The sequence below is a fragment of the Dama dama genome, chromosome 16 (genome assembly GCF_033118175.1).
Source record: "Dama dama isolate Ldn47 chromosome 16, ASM3311817v1, whole genome shotgun sequence".
Lineage (NCBI taxonomy): Eukaryota > Metazoa > Chordata > Mammalia > Artiodactyla > Cervidae > Dama > Dama dama.
This window is the reverse complement of record NC_083696.1, coordinates 34,379,705-34,403,030: the sequence shown is the minus strand read 5'-3', so window position 1 is coordinate 34,403,030 and position 23,326 is coordinate 34,379,705. Positions and strand designations below refer to the sequence as shown.

Here is a 23,326-nt window from a genome sequence, read left to right as displayed (position 1 = left end):
TTCTAGGAGTTTTATGGTTTCAGGTCTTACATTTGAGTCTCTAATCCATTTTGAATTTATTTTTGTGTATGGTGTGAAAAACTGGGACAGTTTGATTTCTTTGCATGTAGCTGTCCAATCTTCCCATCACCATTTATTGAAGAGTCTATTTTTTTTACCCATTTTATATGGTTGCCTCATTTGTTATAGATTAAGTTACCATATAAATGTGGGTTTATTTCTGGGATCTCCAATCTGTTCCATTGATCGATGTGTCTGTTTTCATGTCAGTACCATACTGCTTTTATTATCATAGCTTTATAATATAATTTGAAATGAGAGCATGGTATCCCCAGCTTTGTTCTTTCTTGAGATTGTTTTAGCTATTCAGGGTCTTTTGAGTCTATACAAATTTTAAAATTATTTGTTCTAGTTCTGTATAAAATGTAATTGGTTTTTTGATAGGGATTGTGCTGAATCTGTAGATTACCTTGGGAAGAATGGTCATTTTAACAATGTCAGTTCTTCTAATCCATGATAACACTGTAACTTTCCATTTGTTTGTGTTGTCTTCAATTTCTTTTATCAGTGTCTTATAGTTTTCAGAGTGTAGGCCTTTTAGCTCTTTAGTTAATTTTTTCTCTGTATTTAATACTTTTCAATGCAATGGTAAATGGGATTGTTTTCTTAATTTCTCTTTCTGATAGTTTATTCTTAGTATAAAATAACACACCAGATTTCTGTATGTTAATTTTGTATCCTACAATTTTAAGGAATTCATTTATTAGTTCTAATAGTTTTATGGTGGTGACTTTGGGGTTTTCTATATATAGTATCATGTCATCTGCATTCAGCAACATTTTTCTTCTTCCTTACCATTTTTCTTTGCTTTTATTTCTTTTTCTTTTCCAATTGATGTGATTAGGACTTCAATAAAAGTGGTGAGAGTGAGTATCCGTGTGTTGTTCCTACCCTTAAGATGTTCAGCTTTTCACTGCGGAGTACAATGTTAGCTTTGGGCTTGTCATATATGGCCTTTACCATGTAAAGTATGTTCTCAAATACCCACTTTGTTAAGAGTTTTTATCATAAATAGAATTGAACTTTTATCAAAGCTTTTTCTGCATCTATTAGGATGATCATATAATTTGTATTATTCAATTTATTTGTGTGATGTATCACAATGATTTACAGATATTGAACAATCCCTGCATCTCTGGCCTAAATCCTACTTGATCGTGGTACATGATCCTTTTAATGTATTGCTGAATTTGGTTTGCTAGTATTTTGTTGAGGATTTTTTAATCTGTGTTTATCAGTGATACTGGCCTGTAATTTTCTTTTTTGTGGTGACTTGGTCTGGTTTTGGTATCAGGATGATGATGGCCTTATAGAATAAGTTTAGAAGCATTCCTTTCTCCTCAATTTCTTGGAATAGTTTGAGAAGAATGTGTTATGTTTTGCAGAATTCTCCTGAGAAGCCATCTGGTCCTGGACTTTTATGTGTTGGGAGGTTTTTCTTAATTACTGATTCAATTTCATTATTAATAATTGGTCTGTTCATATTTTCTATTTCATACTGATTCAGAGTTGGAAAATTGTACATTTCTAGGAATTTATCCATTTATTCTAGGTTTCCATTTCATTGGCATATAATTGTTCTTAGTTCAGTTCAGTCGCTCAGTCATGTCCGACTCTTTGGGACCCCATGAACTGCAGCACGCCAGGCCTCCTTCCATCACCAACTCCCGGAGTCTACCCAAACCAATGTCCATTGAGCTGGTGATGCCATCCAAACATCTCATCCTCTGTCGTCCCCTTCTCCTCCTGCCCTCAATCTTTCCCAGAATCAGGGTCTTTTCAAATGAGTCAGCTCTTTGCAACAGGTGGCCAAATATTGGACTTTCAGCTTCAACATCAGTCCTTTCAATGAACACCCAGGACTGATCTCCTTTAGGATGGACTGGTTGGATTTCCTTGCAGTCCAAGAGACTCTCAAGAGTCTTCTCCAACACCACAGTTCAAAAGCATCTGTTTCCACTGTCTCCCCATCTATTTGCCATGAAGTGATGGGACCAGATGCCATGATCTTAGTTTTCTGAATGTTGAACTTTAAGCCAACTTTTTCACTCTCCTCTTTTACTTTCATCAAGAGGCTTTTTAGTTCCTCTTCAATTTCTGTCATAAGGGTGGTGTCATCTGCATATCTGAGGTTATTGATATTTCTCCCAGCAATCTTGATTCCAGCTTGTACTTCTTCCAGCCCAGCGTTTCTCATGATGTACTCTGTGTATAAGTTAAATAAGCAGGGTGACAATATAGAGCCTTGATGCTGGCATATTGAGTGCAGCACTTTCACAGCATCATCTTGTAGGATTTGAAAGAGCTCAACTGGAATTCTATCACCTCCACTAGCTTTGTTCATAGTGATGCTTTCTAAGGCCCACCTGACTTCACATTCCAGGATGTCTGGCTCACACCATCGTGATTATCTGGGTCGTGAAGATATTTTTTTCACAGTTCTTGTGTATTCTTGCCACCTCTTCTTAATATCTTCTGCTTCTCTTAGGTCCATACCATTTCTGTCCTTTATCGAACCCATCTTTGCGTGAAATGTTCCCTTGGTATCTCTAATTTTCTTGAAGAGATCTCTAGTCTTTCCCATTCTGTTGTTTTCCTCTATTTCTTTGCATTGATCACTGAGGAAGGCTTTCCTATCTCTCCTTGCTACTCTTTGGAACTCTGCATTCAAATGGGAATATCTTTCCTTTTCTCCTTTACTTTTCACTTCTCTTCTTCTCATAGCTATTTGTAAGGCCTCCTCAGACAGCCATTTTGCTTTTTTGCATTTCTTTTCCATGAGGGTGGTCTTAATCCCTGTCTCCTGTACAATGTCACGAATCTCCATCCATAGTTCATCAGGTACTCTATCAGATCTAGTCCCTTAAATCTATTTCTCACTTCCATTGTATGATCCTAAGGGATTTGATTTAGGTCACACCTGAAAGGTCTAGTGGTTTTCCCTACTTTCTTCAAGTCTTAATTTGACAATAAGGAGTTCATAATCCGAGCCACAGTCAGCTCCTGGTCTTGTTTTTTCTGACTGCATAGAGCTTCTCCATCTTTTGCTGCGAAGAATATAATCACTCTGATTTTGGTGTTGACCATCTGGTGATGTCCATGTGTAGCGTCTTCTCTTGTGTTGTTGGAAGAGGGTGTTTGCTATGACCAGTACATTCTCTTGGCAGAACTCTGTTAGCCTTTGCCCTGCTCATTCTGTACTCCAAGGCCAAGTTTGCCTGTTACTCCAGGTGTTTCTTGACTTCCTACTTTTACATTCCAGTCCCCTATAATGAAAAGGACATCTTTTTTGGGTGTTAGTTCTAAAAGGTCTTGTAGGTCTTCATAAAACCATTCAACTTCAGCTTCTTCAGTGTTACTGGTCAGGGCACAGACTTGGATTACTGGGATATTGAATGTTTTGCCTTGGAAATGAAGAGAGATCATTCTGTCGTTTTTGAGATTGCATCCAAGTACTGCATTTTGGACTCTTTTGTTGACCATGATGGCTACTCCATTTCTTCTAAGGGGTTCCTGCCCACAGTAGTAGATATAATGATCATCTGAGTTAAATTCACCCATTCTAGTCCATCTTAGTTCGCTGATTCCTAGAACGTCGATGTTCACTCTTTCCATCTACTGTTTGACCACTTCCAATTTGCCTTGATTCATGGACCCTAACATTCCAGGTTCCTATGCAATATTTCTCTTTAGAGCACCGGACCTTGCTTCTACCACCAGTCCCATCCACAACTGGGTGTTGTTTTTGCTTTAACTCCATCCCTTCATTCTTTCTGGAGTTATTTCTCCACTGATCTCCAGTAGCATACTGGGCACCTACTGACCTGGAGAGTTCATCTTTCAGCGTCCTATCTTTTTGCCTTTTCATACTGTTCATGGGGTTCTCAAGGCAAGAATACTGAAGTGGTTTGCCATTCCCTTCTCCAGTGGACCACATTCTGTCAGACCTCTCCACCACGACCCATCCGTCTTGGATGGCCCCACATGGCATGGCTTAGTTTCATTGAGTTAGACAAGGCTGTGGTCCATGTGATCAGATTGGCTAGTTGTCTGTGATTGTGGTTTCAGTCTGTCTGCCCTCTGACGCCCTCTCTCAGCGCCTACCGTCTTACATGGGTTTCTCTTACCTTGGACATGGGGTCTCTCTTCACGGCTGCTCCAGGAAAGCGCAGCCGTGCCCCTGACCTTGGACGTGGGGTAGTTCCTCGAGACCAGCTCTTATGATCCCTTGTATTTCTATGGTGTTCACTGTAATCTCTCTTGTTTCATTTCTGATTTTACTTACTTCGGCTCTTTCTCTTTTTTCTTCTTGATGAGTCTGGTTTATCATCTTTACAAAGAACCAGCTCTTAGTTTAATTTTTTTCACTGTTTTTCTAGTCTTTATTTCATTTAATTCTGCTCTGATGTTATTTCTTTCCTTCTTACAACTTTGAGTTTTGCTTGCCCTTTTGCTAATTCCTTTAGATATTTTAGATTGTTTGAGAATTTTCCTGTTTCCTGAGGCAGGCTTATATCACTATACAATTCCCTCTTGAAGCTGTTTTCACTGTGTCCCATAGATTTCGGATCATTCTTTTTCCATTTTTTTAAATTTCCTCTTTGATTTTTTTTATTGACCCATTGGTTGTTTAGTAGCATATTGTTTAGCCTCTACACATTCATGTGCTTTTTTTTTTTTTTTTCAGTTTCTTCCTGCAGTTGATTTCTAGTCTTACAGCACTGTGGTCACAAATGGTGCTTGATACGATTTCAATCTTCTTAAACTTACTGAGACTTGTTTGGTGGCATAGCTTGTGATCTATTCTGGAGAATGTTCCACGTACACTTGAAAAAATGTGTATGCAGTTGCCACATATGTGTGTGTGTGTGTGTGTGTGTGTGTGTGTATACATACATATACTTATATACAGTCCACTAGTCTTGAGTATTTTTTACGGCCAGTGTTTCCTTATTGATTTTCTGGCTGGATGATCTGTCCATTGATATAAAAGGGGTGTTTAAAGTCCTCTACTGTTATTGTGTTACTGTTAATTTCTCTATATATCTGTTAATATTTATGTATTTAGGTGTTCCTTTATGTATTTAGGTGTGTGTGTATGTGTGTGGACTCAGTCACTCAGTTGTCACTAGACCATTCCATCTGTGGAATTTTCCAGGCAAGGATACTGGAGCAGGCTGTCATTTCCTATTCCAGGGGATCTTCCCAACCCAGGGGTCAAACCAATGTCTCTTGTGTCTCCTGCATTAGCAGGTGGATTCTTTACCACCAGTGCCACCTGGGAAGTCCTATATATTTACAATTCTGTCTTCTTCTTGGATTGATCACTTGATCATTATGTAATATCTCTGTCTCTTCTTATAGTTTTGTTTTAAAACTGATTTTGTCTGATAGAAGTCTTGCTACTCCAGCTTTTTTTTTTTTTTCATTTAATTTGCATGAATACTTGTTTCCATCCCCTCACTTTCAGTCTGTGTGAGTGTGTTTAGATCTGAAGTGAAACTCTTGTAGACAGGATATATATTGGTCTTATTTTTTTAATCCATTCAGCCACACTGTGTCCTTTGATTGGAGCATCTAGTCCATTTACATTTAATTACTTTTAAAAAATTAATTTTTTTTAATTGAAGGATAATTGTTTTACAGAATTCTGTTGTTTTCTGTAAAACATCAACCTGAATCAGCCATGGGTATACATATGCCCCCTCCCTCTGGAACCTCCCTCCCATCTCCCTCCCCATCCCACCCTTCTAGATTGTTACAGAGCCCCTGTTTGAGATTCCTGAGTCATACAACAAGTTTCTATTGGCTGTCTATTTTACATATGGTGATGTAAGCTTCCATGTTACTCTCTTCATACATCTCCCTCTTCCCCTCCCCCTGTGTCCATAAGTCTGTTCTCTATGTCTGTTTCTCCATTGCTGTGCTGCAACTAAATTCATCAGTACGATCTTTCCAGATTCCATATATATGCATTAGTATATGATATTTATCTTTCTCTTTCTGATGTATTCACTCTGTACAATGGGCTCTAAGTCGGTCCACCTCACTAAAACGGATTCAAATGCATTCCTTTCTTTGGCTGAGTAATATTCCATTGTATATATATACCACAACTTCTTTATCCACTCACCTGTCAATGGACATCTAGGTTACTTCCATGGTCTAGCTATTGTAAATAGTGCTGCAGTGAAAGACACGTGTCTTTCAATTTTGGTTTCCTCAGGGTATATGCCTAGGAGTGGGATTTCTGGGTCATGTGGTGGTTTTATTCCTAGTTTTTAAAGGAATCTCCATACTGTCTTCCATAGTGGCTGCATCAATTTACATTCCCACCAGCAATGCAAGGGGGTTCCCTTTTCTCCACACCCTCTCCAGCATTTATTGTTTGTAGACTTTTTGATGATGGCCATTCTGACTGGTGTAAGGTGATATCTCATTGTGGTTTTGATTTGCATTTCTCTAATAATGAGCGATGTTGAGCATCTTTTCATGTGTTTGTTAGCCATCTGTATGTCTTCTTTGGAGAAAGGTCAGTTTAGGTCTTTTTCCCACTTTTTGTCATTGCAGAGTTGACTGTTGTGGGCATGCTCATAGGAAAGGCTGGTACCTGGCACAGTTGGCTGTCAAGCCCTGCTTCATTGGCTGCTGGCCCACTGGTAGGAAAGGCCAGGTCTTAGCATAGCTGACTATGCAGAGTCCTAAAGGGTCCTGTAGCTGGTGTGAGCCTGTAGGTGGGCAGGACTGGGTATCAAGAAATCTGGCTGCAGGGTCTGGGGTGGTGGGAGAGGCTGGGTTCTGAGGCACTAGCTGCAGGGCCCAGAGGGTCCCCAGGTTGGTGCCAGCCCACAGGTGGACAGGTAAGCCCCCAATGCTGATAGGTAAGAGAAGGGCTCCAAAATGGTGCTTGGCAATATATTAATATTGTGACAGAATATATATATTGTCCTTGTGATAGAATGAGCTTTCCAAAATGGCTGCTACCAGTGTCTATGTCCCTAGCAGGAGTCCAAGTTGCCTCTGCCTCTCCAGGAGGCTCTCTAAGATCAGCAACTGAATCTGACCCAGGATCCTTTCAAATTATTGCCTCTGTACTGGGATTTGGAGTATATAAGATTTTATACTTATATACAATGCAACATTTAAGAGCAGGATCTGTTTCTTACATTCCTCTGGCTCTCCCATACACAAGCCCTGCTTATTTTCAAAATCAGAGATTCTAAGGGGACCATCTTCCTGGTTCAGGACTCCAGGCTGCGAAACCTGGTATGGGGCTCAGGGTCTTCACTTCTTGAAGAAAACCTCTACAATTGTGACTATCCTCCTGTTTTTGGATTGCTTCCCCGGGTGTGACCATTCTGTGTAACCACCCCTTCTACCTGTCACGTTGTGGTTCTTTCTTCGTATCTTTAATTGTGGAAGATCTTTTCTCCATCAGCTTGTTTTCATAGATAGCCGCCCTTTAACAGTTGTAATTATGATGTGCCCATGAAAGAAGGTGAGCTCAGGGTCTTCCTACTCTGCATATTCCAAGAAGTTCTTCCTTATTTCTGCATTTTGACCTGAACAAGATGACCAGCTCGAGTTTGCTCCTCCCTGTCACTAAAATTATGATATCTCAGTTGGCTAAGTGACTTTCAGATTGCAACCTCTTAATCAGGCATCCCATTCCTTCTGAGGAGAAGACATCAGGTGTATGTAGATAGAGTCACTGGCAAGCAATCATCTTAGTTAAACATCAAATTCTGCTTTCTTCTGAAAGAACATGACAATTTCTCAAAATCTGTCAGCATTAATACCTTGGACCACAATTAAATTACTGACAACACATCTGGTTCTCAAGCTGTTATGATAGTGATGTATTCTTTGTAACTTGAATACCCAAAGTCTTTTCCTGCAAAGCCAGGTTACTTGTCCATACCTCTCCTGAAACAGACATCCAAGTAATCTTGATTTTTGATACCCCTGAAATTTAAATATAAAAGAGGAATCATTTGCTCTGTGACAACCTAGAGGGGTGGGATTGGAAGGGAGATAGGAGGAGGGTTCAAGAGGGAGGGTACACATGTATACCTAATGTCTATTCATGTTGATGTAAAGCAAAAGCCATCACAATATTGTAAAGTAATTATCCTCTAATTAAAAAAAGTTTTTTTTTTTTTTTTAAAAAGAGGACTCATTAAGCAGACAAATTCATGACCAGTGACTTGAGGCAGAAGTAAAATCCTCCTCTTCAGTTTAGGGTTGTCCTAGATCTCAGGTACCCCTCTCATTCCTAGTTTCAAGCATCTGTGAAGCAATTTCCTCAGGAGCAGAAAGCAGTCTTTCAATGGAAGGAGCAGCTGGTGGGACATAATGCTATCTAGCTTCCTGGCACCATCCCCAGAGTGAAACTTCAAATCACTGGGCCTGTTTCTTTTTCCATTCCATGTCCTCCCCCAAAGGTACCTCCAACAAAAGCAAATTGCTCTAACACAGGCAAGGTCTTTTCCCATTGTTAACAAAACTCACCGATAGGCTCACTAGTTCTTTCTGGCTGCCAACACAAAAACCTCAAGGCTGTAATTATATTTGGAGGAAGTTCAGCATGTCCCTGCTTCCATGATTTCCTAGGTCATCCTATCAGAAAGGATGTCCAGTGGCCACATGACAAATGCCCTAAAACAAGGGTGCTTGCAGAGACTGCCCCAGAGGTGTGGTTTTACAAGGTGAATTTGCTGTCCTTGGGTATGTGTCAGAATATCCCTTAAGTCAGAAAAATCAATGGCACTCATGTAAGTGGGTTAAACAGATGCTTAAAGATAGGGAAGTTAAAAATCAAAAGCATTGGGTTCAGTCTCCCTGAAATCTATAAACCAACTACCTATATCAAAGTCCTGGTATAATTCCTCCTCTGGCTGGCTAGGGCTGGGTTACGTCCTTAGCTCTAAAGCAGTGGGGGTGACTTCCCTAGCTGGGTTTGGGGAAAAGGGAAATGAAGAAGAGTAAGAAAGAAAATCCAGAGGATAGACATAACAAATCAAAGCCACAGAACTAGAATTATGAAACCCAACTAATTATTTCAAAACTTCATTTTTCCAAAGAGAAGTTACCTCAGCACCAGAGCAGAAGTGGTAGAAAGATTGCACTACATTTAAGAAAAAAATACTTGGATAAGCCAAATAAGATCTTTTTCTTCTGGAATTATTTCTCCCAAGACTTCCACACTTGTAGTCTCAGCTTTCTCTTTCAGTAAATGAGGAGAATACTACTCAATTTCTTCCTAATCTTAGGCAACTAAGATTATATGAGTTCTTTAGAAGATAAATGTGGTAGGCATTAGAGAGGGTTTTATTGACCAGTATTCAGTTTGTCCCTTCTTACATCAATATTTTAAAATAATGGAAATTCTGGGCCTTTGCTATTAAATAGTAAAGGTAGTCATCATTTACTGATTCAGACCTCATCACTCTCACAGCATATGGGACACAAGACATCTTGTCAAACATATGGTATTCCAAATGTAATAGTGCTAAATATTTAATATTCCACAATAGTGTACTGTAAATCAAATTGTGAAGAGTGGTAGGCAAACCACCAACTCCCACAACAGAATAAGTTCCACATCAGCCTTCCTAACTAACTTAATTTTTTCTTGATTAGCTTTCTATCTAAATAATTTAATATTTTCCATGGAGAAAAAGCACACAAGCTGGTTAAAAGCAAACAAACAAAAAACAAACTAATGTTCGTCAACTAATCTCTGCTTAAGATTCTCATATCAGCATATCACTGTGTCTTTGAGCCCTTTTCTAATTATTCAAGGTTCTCTTCCTCCCTCTTCTCTCCCCAAAGATCATAATAATGGGCATCTGCCTTTGAAAAAAGTTATCATTAACATTTCTAGGTTTTAGGCTTGCCAATCATGGCTGTATTTCCTCATGTAATTGCCTCACCTAGACCTAGCTAATGCATGTATACAAGGATGCTAAGTCGCTTCAGTCATGTCTGACTCTTTGCGACCCTATGGACTGTAGCCTGCCGGGATCCTCCGTCCATGGGATTCTCCAGGCGAGAATACTGGAGTGGGTTGCCATGCCATCTTCAGGGGATCTTCCTGACTCAGGGATTGAACCCATGTCTCTTATGTCTCCTGCATTGGTAGGCGATTTCTTTAACACTAGCTCCATCTGGGAAGCCGTTAATGCATAGTAATAGTAATCATAACAATCAATAATAAAAATAACACATGCTATGTACTCTATATATATCATTTATTAAGAATTTATATATCATATCTAATTCCCATGTCAATTTCATATGTAGGTGTTGTTATCTATATGAATAATCAGGACAAAGACTCAGAAAAGCTCATAACTTGGTCAAGATCATACTTATTAACTAACAGAGATGGGATTTAATTTGCATCTATGTGATTACAAAGTCCAAGCATCTAAGTAAAAAGTCCAAGCCTCTTTCTGAGTACAAAGTTCATATAATAGTAACTACTCTGCAATCCATGTGGAAGTTACACTCACATTGCATCCTCAAAAATCAAAAGGCAGTAACAGCTAAATTACAGGAAAAACAGAATTATTCAGGCAGCCCTCTAAGCAATTTAGTGAATACATCAGAGAAGATGGTTTTGTTTTGGAGTGGCCCTTATTTTTTCCACTAATCTACTACCTGAATCTGGACACTAAAAATTAAGCTAAGCCACATCAAAATATAAACAACAATAAGCGCATCAACCCAGAAACTTCAAGTTAAAAAAATAATTTTAGACATACAGAAGAGGTACCTCATCTTTCTCTAGTGTTAGCATCTTATATAGCCATAGAGCAATTATCAAAATTAAGAAACTAATATTAACCCAATACTATTAACTAAGCTACAGACTTAACCTGGAGTTCACCAGTTTTCCCACTCCTACACTTTTCTCTGTTCCAGTATCCAGTCCAGGATTCCACATTGTCTTAGTTGATGCAGCTCTCTAATCTGTGAGAGTTTCCCAATCTTTCCTTGTCCTTCATGACCCGAACATTCTTGAAGGGTGTGGGTGAATTGTTTTGGAGACTGTCTCTCCCTTTAGTTTGTCTGATGTTCCCTCAAGATTTGAATGAAATTGTGCATTATTGCAAAGAATACCACAGAGAAAGAGCGCCCTTCTCAGTGCTTGGTATCTGGGAGTCCATGAGGTTGGTAAGGCTTTTTATTGCTGATGTTAATCCTGATTGCTTGGTTAAAGTGATGTCTGCCAAGTTTCTCCACTATAAAGTTATTCTTTTTCCTCTTGTAATTAAAAAAATACCAGGCTGAGGGTGGGTTGGGGGAAAGGATACCTTGAGACTGCACAAATATCTTGATTCTCCTCAAACTTTTGTCCACTAATTTTAGCTTTTGTCAATGGATCTTGCCCATAGCAATTATTATTTTAGCACTCTAATACTAACTTTTTATTTCTCTCATCCTCTCTATATTTATTAATTGGATCTGCTCTGTAAGGAAGAGCTACCACTTCTCCTCCCTTTATTTACCTATTCAGTTATTTATTTATATCAGTATGGGCTCATGAATATTTATTTTATTCTAAGGATTATAATTCAATACTATTACTGTTTTGGTCACTTCAGTTGTTTCAGTTCTGGTCACTGGCAGTTCTTTCTCGTTGACTCAGTGCGTTTTCTAGTGCTCTACATTTTGGGTTTTTGAGTATTTTTTTTTTAATTTCCTGGTACCACATGATGCTCCAGGCTCACCTTGTTATTTCCCTATACTGGCTCTAGAATCGGTCATTTCCGCAAGAAGCTCTTCTTCCTTTTATTAACATGGTATTTGAAACCAAGATCTGAGAGCTAGGTGTGCTCATTACTACTGTAGTACATTGCCTCTAAGCCACCTCCATTGATGGAACATGGAAATATACATATACATACTAGCCCTCCACCTTAATACACAGACATATTTATTTCTGTATTTATCTATGTATATTTAAGAACATGAATTCATATGTATATCTGAGTCCAATTCAAAAGACTTTGCTTATTAATGTTTTATCCAGAATCTCCCCAGTGAGAGGGTTAAGAGGGACAAAAAAGGCTTATGCATTTAAGTGATATTCAGTTATTGTCTAGGCCAAGGGTCAGCAAACTATGGCCAATTGTCTTTTTTGTGAAATACTTTCATTGGAGAAAAAGTTTTACTGGAACACACACACATCCACTAATTTAGGTACTGTCTACAGCCACGTTCCATTAGAATTTAATTACTTAGGAACTGCAACAGAAGTTTTATCAGTCACCAAACAAAGCTGGAAATATTTTCTGTATAGCCCCTTACCAAAAGATTCATAGGTTCCTAATCTAGGCTGTGTTTCAAATTTTCACTTGAAGGATAAAATGGAAATAGTGTGGTTTTAAATCCCATTCTTCCTTCTACAATTACTAGCTGTAACTGTATCTCTGTGCCTCAGTTTCCCCCTTCCTTGAAGTGTTCTGGGAAAGACTAAAGACCATATGAGTAAAATTCCTGACATGATAAATGCTCAACTAATGGTAGCTAGAATTACTTCTGCAGGTAGGCTGTTAATTTTGCATAAAAATAGCAGTGGTTAGATGACTGATGTTGTTCATAGAGTCTGTGTGGCCAGGGGAACTCTGAACCATAATTCTAAATTCAAGTACTTACTTCATCACTCGCTACCTATACCCTTACTTCATCACTTCGCTACTCGCTACTTGGGCAAGTAACAATGTTTTTGAGCCGGTTTCTCTCTCCATGGGGCTTCCCAGGTGGCGCTAGTGGTGAAGAATCCACCTGCCAATGCAGGAGACGCAAAAGACATAGGTTTGAACTGTCTCCATACAAGAGTAATATCTTCATAGGCCATGAGAAATTATGTTTATGAATGTCTTTATGCCATACTCTCCAACACTGGTCAGAAGTCAAAGCTAGGACGGCTGCATCAAAATTAGAATCAAGATGAATTAAAATAACTATTCCTGGCCCTAGCCGCAGAAATTCTGATTCAGGAGGTCTAGAATAAGGTCCATACTAACCGATTTTAGCAAACACCTAAACTGACTTAGTTGCAGGGCTAGCCTGGGAGTCACTGTTACTCAACAGTAAACACCATGTTCCCCTCCATGATCTCATAGCAGCCCCACATCCTCACAGCGTTCTGCTACCTTCCTCTTACTCAGGTAAATACTTGGTTCATTCAAGGGTTCCTGCAAGTGCTACAGGAAACCAAAATCTCCTTCTTCTGAGCCACTGTCTTATATCCCTTTATAGAAGATAAGGTCCTACTGAAATGCAAATAAGATTCTCCATGTTTCAGAAAACTAATCTATCTCTTCAGTATCCTCCTCCTTTACAAAAATACACTCTGTGAACCTCTCCCTCACTGTATAAGGTCCAAGAACTAGGAGTGGAAAAAGAAATAGGAAGATGACCAGGGCCACCGGTAAGGAGGAGAGCAAATTAAAAAGGGAAGTCACCCCCAGCTGATCCCTTCACACACTGCCATGCTTATCAGTAGAGCAGGGTAAGAGCAGAGACTGGAGCGGATACAGGGCCTTTTTAGGCATAGCTGGGACCCATGCAAGAATGAGAAGCCCTAGGTGGCAGGAGCTGGGATGGAGAATTCTGGGGTCTTTTCAGTGTGAGGGACATATATCACTGTGAGTTTGGCAGATGTCATACCTGAACACTTTTAGACTGGTACCCCCACTCAAAAAGCGAGACTACTCATGCACCAACAGAGGCCAGGAAGGATACATGCGTCCACGAACAGGAATACAATATACTCAGTCACTCAGTCACGTCCGACTCTTTGTGACCCCATGCACTGTAGCCCGACAGGCTCCTCTGTCCATGGGATTCTCCAGGCAAAAATACTGGAGTGGGTTGCCATTTCCTACTCCAGGAAACACAATGGGGGCTGTCAAATTTGGTGGTTGCCAAGGAGAAAGCTTTCAAAGTAACTTTTGGGCTTCTCTGCTGGCCCAGATGGTAAAGAATCTGCTTGTAATGCAGGAGACCCAGGTTTGATCTCTGTCTCAGGAAGACCCCCTGAAGGAGGAAGTGGCAGCCCACTCCAGTCTTCCTGCCTGGAGAATCCGGATTCATGGACAGAGGAGCCTGGTGGGGGGGGCTACAGTCCATGGGGTCACAAAGAGTCAGACACAACTGAGAAACTAACACTTTACCCATAATCTGCCAAAGTTTTTTTTTAATTGAGGCAATACTCACTAACATAACATTTTAAAGGATACATTTCAGGTGGCGTTTAAAACATTCACAATAGTGTATATCTATCACCTCTATCAACTGTCAAACATTTTCATCACCCTAAAAGAAAACCTCGTGCCCATCAGGCAATCACCTCCTTGTTACTTGCTCAAACAATGGCTTTTTATAGTGAAAGGTGGATGCCCAGAAGTGGGATTGCTGGGTCATATGGCAGTTCTATTTCCAGTTTTTTAAGAAATCTCCACACTGTTTTCCATAGCGGCTGTACTAGTTTGCATTCCCACCAACAGTGTAAGAGGGTTCCCTTTTCTCCACACCCTCTCCAGCATTTATTGCTTGTAGACTTTTGGATAGCAGCCATCCTGACTGGCGTGTAATGGTACCTCATTGTGGTTTTGATTTGCATTTCTCTCATAATGAGTGATGCTGAGCATCTTTTCATGTGTTTGTTAGCCATCTGTATGTCTTCTTTGGAGAAATGTCTGTTTAGTTCTTTGGCCCATTTTTTGATTGGGTCATTTATTTTTCTGGAATTGAGCTTCAGGAGTTGCTTGTATATTTTTGAGATTAATCCTTTGTCTGTTTCTTCATTTGCTATTATTTTCTCCCAATCTGAGGGCTGTCTTTTCACCTTACTTATAGTTTCCTTTGTAGTGCAAAAGCTTTTAAGTTTCATTAGGTCCCATTTGTTTAGTTTTGCTTTTATTTCCAATATTCTGGGAGGTGGGTCATAGAGGATCTTGCTGTGATTTATGTCGGAGAGTGTTTTGCCTATGTTCTCCTCTAGGAGTTTTATAGTTTCTGGTCTTACATTTAGATCTTTGATCCATTTTGAGTTTATTTTTGTGTATGGTGTTAGAAAGTGTTCTAGTTTCATTCTTTTACAAGTGGTTGACCAGTTTTCCCAGCACCACTTGTTAAAGAGGTTGTCTTTTTTCCATTGTATATCCTTGCCTCCTTTGTCAAAAATAAGGTGTCCATAGGTTCGTGGATTTATCTCTGGGCTTTCTATTCTGTTCCATTGATCTATATTTCTGTCTTTGTGCCAGTACCATACTGTCTTGATGACTGTGGCTTTGTAATAGAGTCTGAAGTCAGGCAGGTTGATTCCTCCAGTTCCATTCTTCTTTCTCAAGATTACTTTGGCTATTCGAGGGCATACACACTGAGGAAACCAGATCTGAAAGAGACACGTGCACCCCAATGTTCATCGCAGCACTGTTTATAATAGCCAGGACATGGAAGCAACCTAGATGCCCATCAGCAGATGAATGGATAAGGAAGCTGTGGTACATATACACCATGGAATATTACTCAGCCATGAAAAAGAATTCATTTGAACCAGTCCTAATGAGATGGATGAAGCTGGAGCCCATTATACAGAGTGAAGTAAGCCAGAAAGATAAAGAACATTACAGCATACTGACACATGTATATGGAATTTAGAAAGGTGATAACGATAACCCTATATGCAGAACAGAAAAAGAGACACAGAAACACAGAACAGACTTTTGAACTTTGTGGGAGAATGTGAGGGTGGGATATTTGAAAAGAACAGCATGTATACTATCTATGGTGAAACAGATCACCAGCCCAGGTGGGATGCACGAGACAAGTGCTCGGGCCTGGTGCACTGGGAAGACCCAGAGGAATCGGGTGGAGAGGGAGGTGGGAGGGGGGATCGGGATTGGGAATACATGTAAATCCATGGCTGATTCATATCAATGTATGACAAAACCCACTGGGAAAAAAAAAAAAAAAATAGATATATAGTGAAAGGTGGCTTTTTCTCTATAATGAGATTTTATGTAACGACTGTCTGAAAAGCTTCGGCAAACTCTGGGTTCAAAGAGCACAACATTCTCTCTTCAGTCAGGTGGGAGCTGCTTTCTGGAAAGGCCTAAGGTTAAATTTCCCTTCCCCCTGCCTCAATAAGCCCAGTGAGAACGGTGCCAAGCTCTTATATACTCTTATACACACACAGACATATATACACATGCCCTGGGCTGGTCAATAACCATGTGATCAATAATTATGAGGTCAAATGCATCACAACTGGTCTAAGAAGAACCTATTCAGCACCCTCAAAGGCTGAGTGCCTCCCCAAAATGGATCTAGATGGTGGTCAACTCTTACCCGCTGCTTCTCTGGGTCCACATAACGAATGCCAAAGTAGTCCTTCTCCAGCAAACTGTAGTAGTTACAGATGTGGTCAATAAGAAACTGCCCTTTGGTCTCCCTCTGCAAAAGAAGCACGTTTATGTTTCAGTCAGAGCTTGCCTTGTACATTCATGTCTAACATGTGCCTCATTCACCCCGATAGGTCCACATGTACAGAAATCAATTCACTCATTCCAATCTCTGGAGCAGGGCTTCCAAACTCTTGAGTGCAATCCACAGTGAGAAATTCATTTTCACACTGTGAGTCATTTTACAAACACACACACACACACACATGAAACCAAAGGGAAATCAAAAAAGGAACCAAAAGAACACCACACAATGCCCTGCATAGATATAGCACTCTTGACTATTTAATTCTAGTATTGCCATTTACTTTCTAGAATGCTATTAATGATTTAGAACACTGATTTCACAGCTCAATGCCTAGTAGAGATCCATAGTTTGCAAAACCACACACAATTCCACATACTACACATCTGGCTGGTTGCTCCAGCTGTTCTGTAGTATTCACTCATTCAGTCTTCACAATTGCCCTACAAGGAAGGTCCCCATTTTATATCTAAAGAGAGGTTAAGTGGCTTGCCCAAAGTCACAAAATATGTACGGAGCAAAGCAGGATCTGACCTAGACCACCAGGCTGCAGAATCTGGGCTCTGTGTCATTTTGCCTCTCTAGAGCATTGGTGAACCTACTGAGACCCTGCTAGGACACAGGGTCTAGATGGTACGGAAATGCAATGAATGTATCAGTGGAACCACCCCAATTCCCATTAGGGAAGGCAGAAAACACAGACATGTCACATCCATAATCAACATACAAAAGCATGTGGTAGATCAGGGGTTGGGGGGAAGCCCAGGACTGGGATTCAGAGACAGGTCTGGGTGACCTTGAGCAAACTTCCCAGCTGTCTCCACGTCAGTAAAGTGAGTTGGTTGGACTAGATTCTAAGTTGGCTAGCTGATTTTTCCCTCTAAAGTTCTATGAGTAAGAGACGTATCAGCCAAATCTGATTAAGATAAATACCATTACAACAAAATTCCTTAATAGCAAGGACCCTTCCAAGCCCTCACCAGGATATTTGATAACTTTCTGCTTCAATCAAAGTTGCTGACAGACCCATGGAATGTTGCAGGGGTGGAATGTGACCTACAAAAGTAAATGAAGAAATCAGAGACCTTAAGTGAGCCACTCTTTCAATCCACTTTAAAACAATTTTGGAAGACTGGTTTCGTCTATGCTACATGATTATTTTTTCATTAGAAACCACTACCGCCAGATGAAGAAGTCATTCACTGGCCTGGGATGCAGTGCACTGAACAAAGGATTAGTGCTTATAAGCACATACTGTGATATGAAGCCTCAATTTTCCTGAAATCACCTTTGAGTATAAATTTGGATGAGCTTTTAACCTTTTCTTTCTTTCTAAGAGAACCCATTTGGTGTAGCTCAAAAGGGACAAAACATCAAAATGGATCAATTTCTGTAATAGTTTTTAAACCAGGATGCTCAAATGACAAGCTATATCTGATGACAACCAAATTTGATGTCCAGAATATAAGCAATGGATATAGTACCTTTCAAAGATTTATTCTGCAACCTGTCCATCTTAGATACAGCTGCAGGATCAAATCACTGAACATAACACAAGTTTAACATTCTATGATTAGATTGCCAAGCTCTCCACAGCAGAATTTACTATGGTGGACTACCCTTAACATATGCGAGACACACAAGACCTATGGGTTAAGGCAATGCCTTGTAATGATGGGGGATCGAACAGGCCTTGATTGTGCAAGACAGCAATTGCTAGCACTGTGCCTTAAAGAAGATGTAGTACTCCAAAGCACAACAAAGATTTTTTTAATGATTAAGCACAGCAACCAATATATACTCTAAAGCAATATCTCTGACTACTTAAGAACCCTGAGAGAGGGAAACACCACTACAGACAATGTAGTGACTGCATAATACAACCGCATCGGAAACAGGGATCAATGCCTCCCACCAAAGAGATGAGGCCAGTTTCCATGGATCTAGGCTTCCATGCAGATTCCAGGTCTTGGCTCCTCAGAGCACCACTCTCAGTCCAGCAATATTGTAGCAAACTCAGCATCACTTAGGAGGCAGCTTGTTGGAAACACAGAATTCCAGGCACTGTCCTAGACCAAGTGAACCTAACCTACACTTCAGCAAGATCTCTCAGTTATTCATACGCTCATTCAATTTTGAGAAGCACTGGTCTAGAGAAATTTTCCCAATATGGGAAAAGTGCAAAAATTGTATCTGTATCCAGAAGGTGCATTTTTTTCTCAAGAAAAAAAAATGCCCCTTTTCTCCTGTGAATTGTCTATTCCTCAGTCAGAAAAATCAAAGATTTTTCCAGCCTGTATTGTCTATTCCTCAAAGAGAAAGGTCAAAGATTTTTCCAGCCTAGAGAACAGAAACTGCCCAAAATCTGAAACAGAAACAGAATCTGCAGGCTGTCAGCCAATCTCATCATCTCTAGATGCTCTGTGTTGCTTCCTCATGCCAAGGAAGCCAGTTTACATCTTCATGTTCTGCTCTGTTCCACTCCTGCCTGGAGAGCATGACAATGCTCTTAAGTCATGGAAATTCCTATCAGTCTCATTTCTATGCATGAAGCCCAGCACTTGCCTAAACAAAAAGACCACCTGGGCCCAGTATCAAGAGTTGGAAAAGTTTGTCCAGGGATCAGTAATGCAAGGGTGTAGAAGTCCAGCGGCCAGTTCCACACACCTCACTTCAGCGAATGAGCTTAGGGGTGATCGCTGGTACTACCCCACACCTCTCACCCCTAGAGCTCTGGTGAATGACTCAGACCTTCCATTGGTTTCTTCCTGAGGTTTCTGATGGTAAAGGCCATTGTTGACACTCTTAGTGTCTACTTAAGCCAGTGTCTAGCACACTGAGTGTTACTGAATCAAAAAAACGAGGCACTGCTTTCTCTCATGGAAAACCTAGGTTCTGGAAACTAACAGTGAGTCTCAGGCAAGACACCTAGTCCTATTTTTAGAGATTCTTCAAACATAGTAGAATTAGTTGACTTTCACCCCAATCCTTCAAGGTCTACACAGAGAACTGGTTACCAAGGATTTCAAGTATTAATATAAAGACTTCTTTTTCATGTCAAAATTTCATTGATTCTCCCACAAGACAGCAGTTATATTTTTAGTACCAACTGAAGAGTAAAGAGAAATCAACTAGCTTCCTTAGAGCTGTTACACAAGTTGTGATTTATTAATCACAACAGCATTTCACACACGTGGAGAACAGTAGGGCACAAATGTGTGAGCAGGGCCTTCTACAAAGGTCAGCAGGATGTATGGTCCACACCTCAAGAAAGCATCTGAAATACAGACTTATGATGGCATCTCTAAAGGAAGTTATATAGTCTCAGGGTTGAAAGAAGAATCAGTTTACCATACACAAACTCGCATCCCAAAACTGGCCCACACAACCTACAGCGCACTGTGAATTGACAAAGACTATCCTAAAATACTGTAAATATTGCTGTTTAACATTTTTGTGTGTGCTGTGCTCAGCTCCTCGGTCATGTCTGACTCTTCGTGACCTCATGGACCACAGCCCGCCAGGCTCCTCTGTCCATGGGATCCTCCAGGCAAGAATCCTCGAGTGGGTTGCCATGCTTGTCTTCAGTGAAAAAGTATGGCGGATTTCAATCCCTAACTCCTAAAACTTCAGGTCAAGATGTTTGTTTTGCTGAAGAATTTCTTTTTATATAAATTTTTAAAATATTATTGAAATATAGTTGATTTACAATGTTATGTTAGTTTCACATGTAAAACAAAGTGATTCAGTTATACATACACATATTCAAGACATTTTGCTACCTTTTAGATATTGGTTAAATGAGGAAAAGAGTACCAATCCCCAAAATACTAAATGTGTTGCTATAAACCAATATTTAGGGTTTGAATAGGTAACTTCAGGAATGAAGGTATGAATATAATAATGATAATTACTATATACTGAACACTTACTGTAACCCCAAGAACTGTGTTACATACATTTAATCTCCTAATGGTAGATTATAGGGTAACTCATGTTCTCCCCATGTTACAGATTTCTTAAATGGACTAAGAAAAGTTAAGTTTGCGTGTCAAACCCAGGTCCTACATCTATGCCCAAGCAGTTGTAGGAACCCAATTTGCAATATTCCCCCTTTTCTCTATGTAGAGACAGAAGAAAACAATGGTATGGGGATTAAGTAACAGTATCAAATGCCCCAGTTACTAGGATTTGAACCCTGGCAGGAAGAAGCACTGGGTTATCGACCATTATACCAGATCTAGAGAGACGTAGTTTTATAAAATACAAACCATATTAGCATAGATGTCACCGGTTAATTGCCCAGCATTCATACACCCCTTTGTCTTTCTTAAAAGAACCCAGATTTTGTTCAGTCCAGATATGCACAAGCATGTGCATAAACGTTATGTGCAAACACAGGCGGACACAAAGAACATGAGCCTCAGGAAACTATAAGCCACTATTACCTTCCAGACTCAAGCTCAGTTAGTGAAAGGGTTTTCTCACTTCCCTTATCTGATTGGTTCAGGAAAAGACACATGACCTAGTTTAGGCCAATGAAACCTGAGGAGCAATTGACTGACATTTCTGAGATGGTTCTCACTTGCTCTTCTGAAAGAGCTTATGAAAGAGACTTTCTGTTCACTCTGGATGTTGTTACATAAAAGCCTGAGGCCTGGAACTGCTGCAGCCATTTTGAAACCAAACTATTTACAAGGAAAGTGGAGCTTGTGTTCGCAGATCATCAATCAGGAAGCTCACCCTAAGTGTGAACTTCCAAGGATGCCAACAAAATTCCTTGTTGTTTCTGACAGTACAAGTTGATCTTTCTGCTTATCATGCTCAACATGTTGCCTCTGGTGAGGAGGTAAACCAGTGCCTCAAGCCAAGCAGAAGAGACGGGGAGAATAACTGTGCTGATGTGAAACACAGTCAGAGGTTACTGACTAAAGAATCAGAGAGTTAAGTCCATCTACCAAGAGGTTTTATTTGGCCAGCATGGTGTTTTTGTGTCTTTAAACTGGGAGACTGCACATGATATCTGGATGCTGGCTGCTCTTGAAAAGGTAGAGGGTCTGGAAGGTAGACCATGAAGGTTTGCTCAGCTCAGGATCACTGCCTCTTCTATGGTGGGGGAACCTTGCAATCTACCACATTTCCACGTATCATCACCCAGTCTTCCACTTCCCTCACTTCTCTAGCCCCTAGAGAAATGTGTTTACAACCCTAATCTGAGGCAAACTAGAGGCTTTTGAAAGGGTTCCTTGAAAGAATTTTCCTTTAACTGCTCAGAAGCATCCTCATAGCCAGGAAAAGTCCTCAGTGGACACAGGTTTGAGCTGCCCTCTGAAGCTGTCCAGCCACTGCAAGTTCTAGGACCTTTGGAGGGAAGAAGGGCCCAACACAGGCCAGACTGCAGGGAGGATCACTGAGATGAGGGGAGCAGGCAGTGGTCTGAAGAATCTGAAGTACAGACCAGGACGCTGGAAAAAGTTCATTTTGGGGCGGGCACCCCAGGAACCCTCTCTGATAAACAGAAGTGGGGCTGCCAGACCTAGTTTTCTAGTAATAAAGGTTGTGAGTTTCTTGTTCAAAGGGCCCTTTTGTTTGGAACTCTTCACTTGCAGGAGCTGCTCTTGAGAAGGGGCGGCCCCCACATCTGCACATTTAGGGAAAAGCAGCCTTGTCAGTCTCTGCTGGGTCTTCCACCTGGGAAGGAAGAATCCAATTCCCATTAGAGACTCCAAACGGGTCTTCTAGACAATGATGAGGCCCAAAACAGCAACTGCACACTCAGTTTGCTGCCAGGAGCATGTCTTCTGGGCTTCCCAGGTGGTGCTGGTGGTAAAGAACTTGCCTGTCAACGCAGGAGACTAACAGATGTGGGTTCAATCCCCTGGTCAGGAAGATTTCCCTAGAGGAGGGCATGGCAACCTACCCCAGTATTCTTGCCTGGAGAATCCCATGGACAGAGGAGCCTTGTGGGCTACAATCCATGGGGTCGCAAAGAGTCAGACAGAACTTAAGTGACTTAGCATGCATGCATGCATGAGTGTCTTTCTAGGAATAGGTAGTTACATTTCTTGCATGAATTAAGAGCCTCAATCCATTCACTTTCATTGGCAGATAAATGAAAGACAGAACTAGAAACTGGCAAACTGAACAGTTTTGCTTCTATTGTGAAGAATAAGCATTTGTTGATTTAAGAAAGATATGGTTTGATTGAATAACCTAAAAAATGCTGTTTATATCTATGCTTAAAAAGTTCAAGTGTATGTGTGTAAATTCATACATTTTGTTTGGGAGACACCACAGCTTTAACCAAAACAGAGTATCATATTAGAAAGGAATTAGCTTTTATAATTGGAATTTAAATAACAAGTGATATATCACTTTGTTAATTGTTCCTTCCTATTGCAGCCAGTAACTGGTATTTAATATCTGGCTGTGACATATATTTAGAAAATTGCATCATCCTCAAACAGTGAGGAAAGAAGTAATATTAAGGCTGTTTAAATGAAGGGAAATTTAAAGGAAAACAAGTATAGGGGAATCTCTCACGGTTCAATCTGTGGTTCTTACACAGAAATTAAAAGTTTTTCATTTGTGTCATTATTTTCAGAAATATAAAAGGTAAAACCAAGGTTTCAAGAAGCTGAAGACCTAATTCTGAATATTTATCTCATTTATAGTAATAATCAGCATATTATGGCTAATATAATTAGGAAAATATAGGCTAGATTGATTAAAGACACTTTGTAAACAATACATATTTATA

The 23,326-nt window shown here is 40.2% G+C and overlaps 1 protein-coding gene across 3 annotated transcripts in view; it reads right to left on the bottom strand.

Moving 5' to 3' along the window:
* Nucleotides 1-23,326, bottom strand: part of FRMD3 (FERM domain containing 3) — a 356,347-nt gene that overhangs the window by 168,662 nt on the left and 164,359 nt on the right. For all 3 annotated transcript variants that reach the window (XM_061163769.1, XM_061163768.1, XM_061163767.1), the window contains exon 2: nucleotides 16,429-16,533. Coding sequence is in view for 2 of the 3 variants with exons in the window: in XM_061163768.1 (XP_061019751.1) it covers nucleotides 16,429-16,533 (105 nt within the window). In the remaining variant the exon portion in view is untranslated. The remainder of the gene's footprint in view (nucleotides 1-16,428; nucleotides 16,534-23,326) is intronic.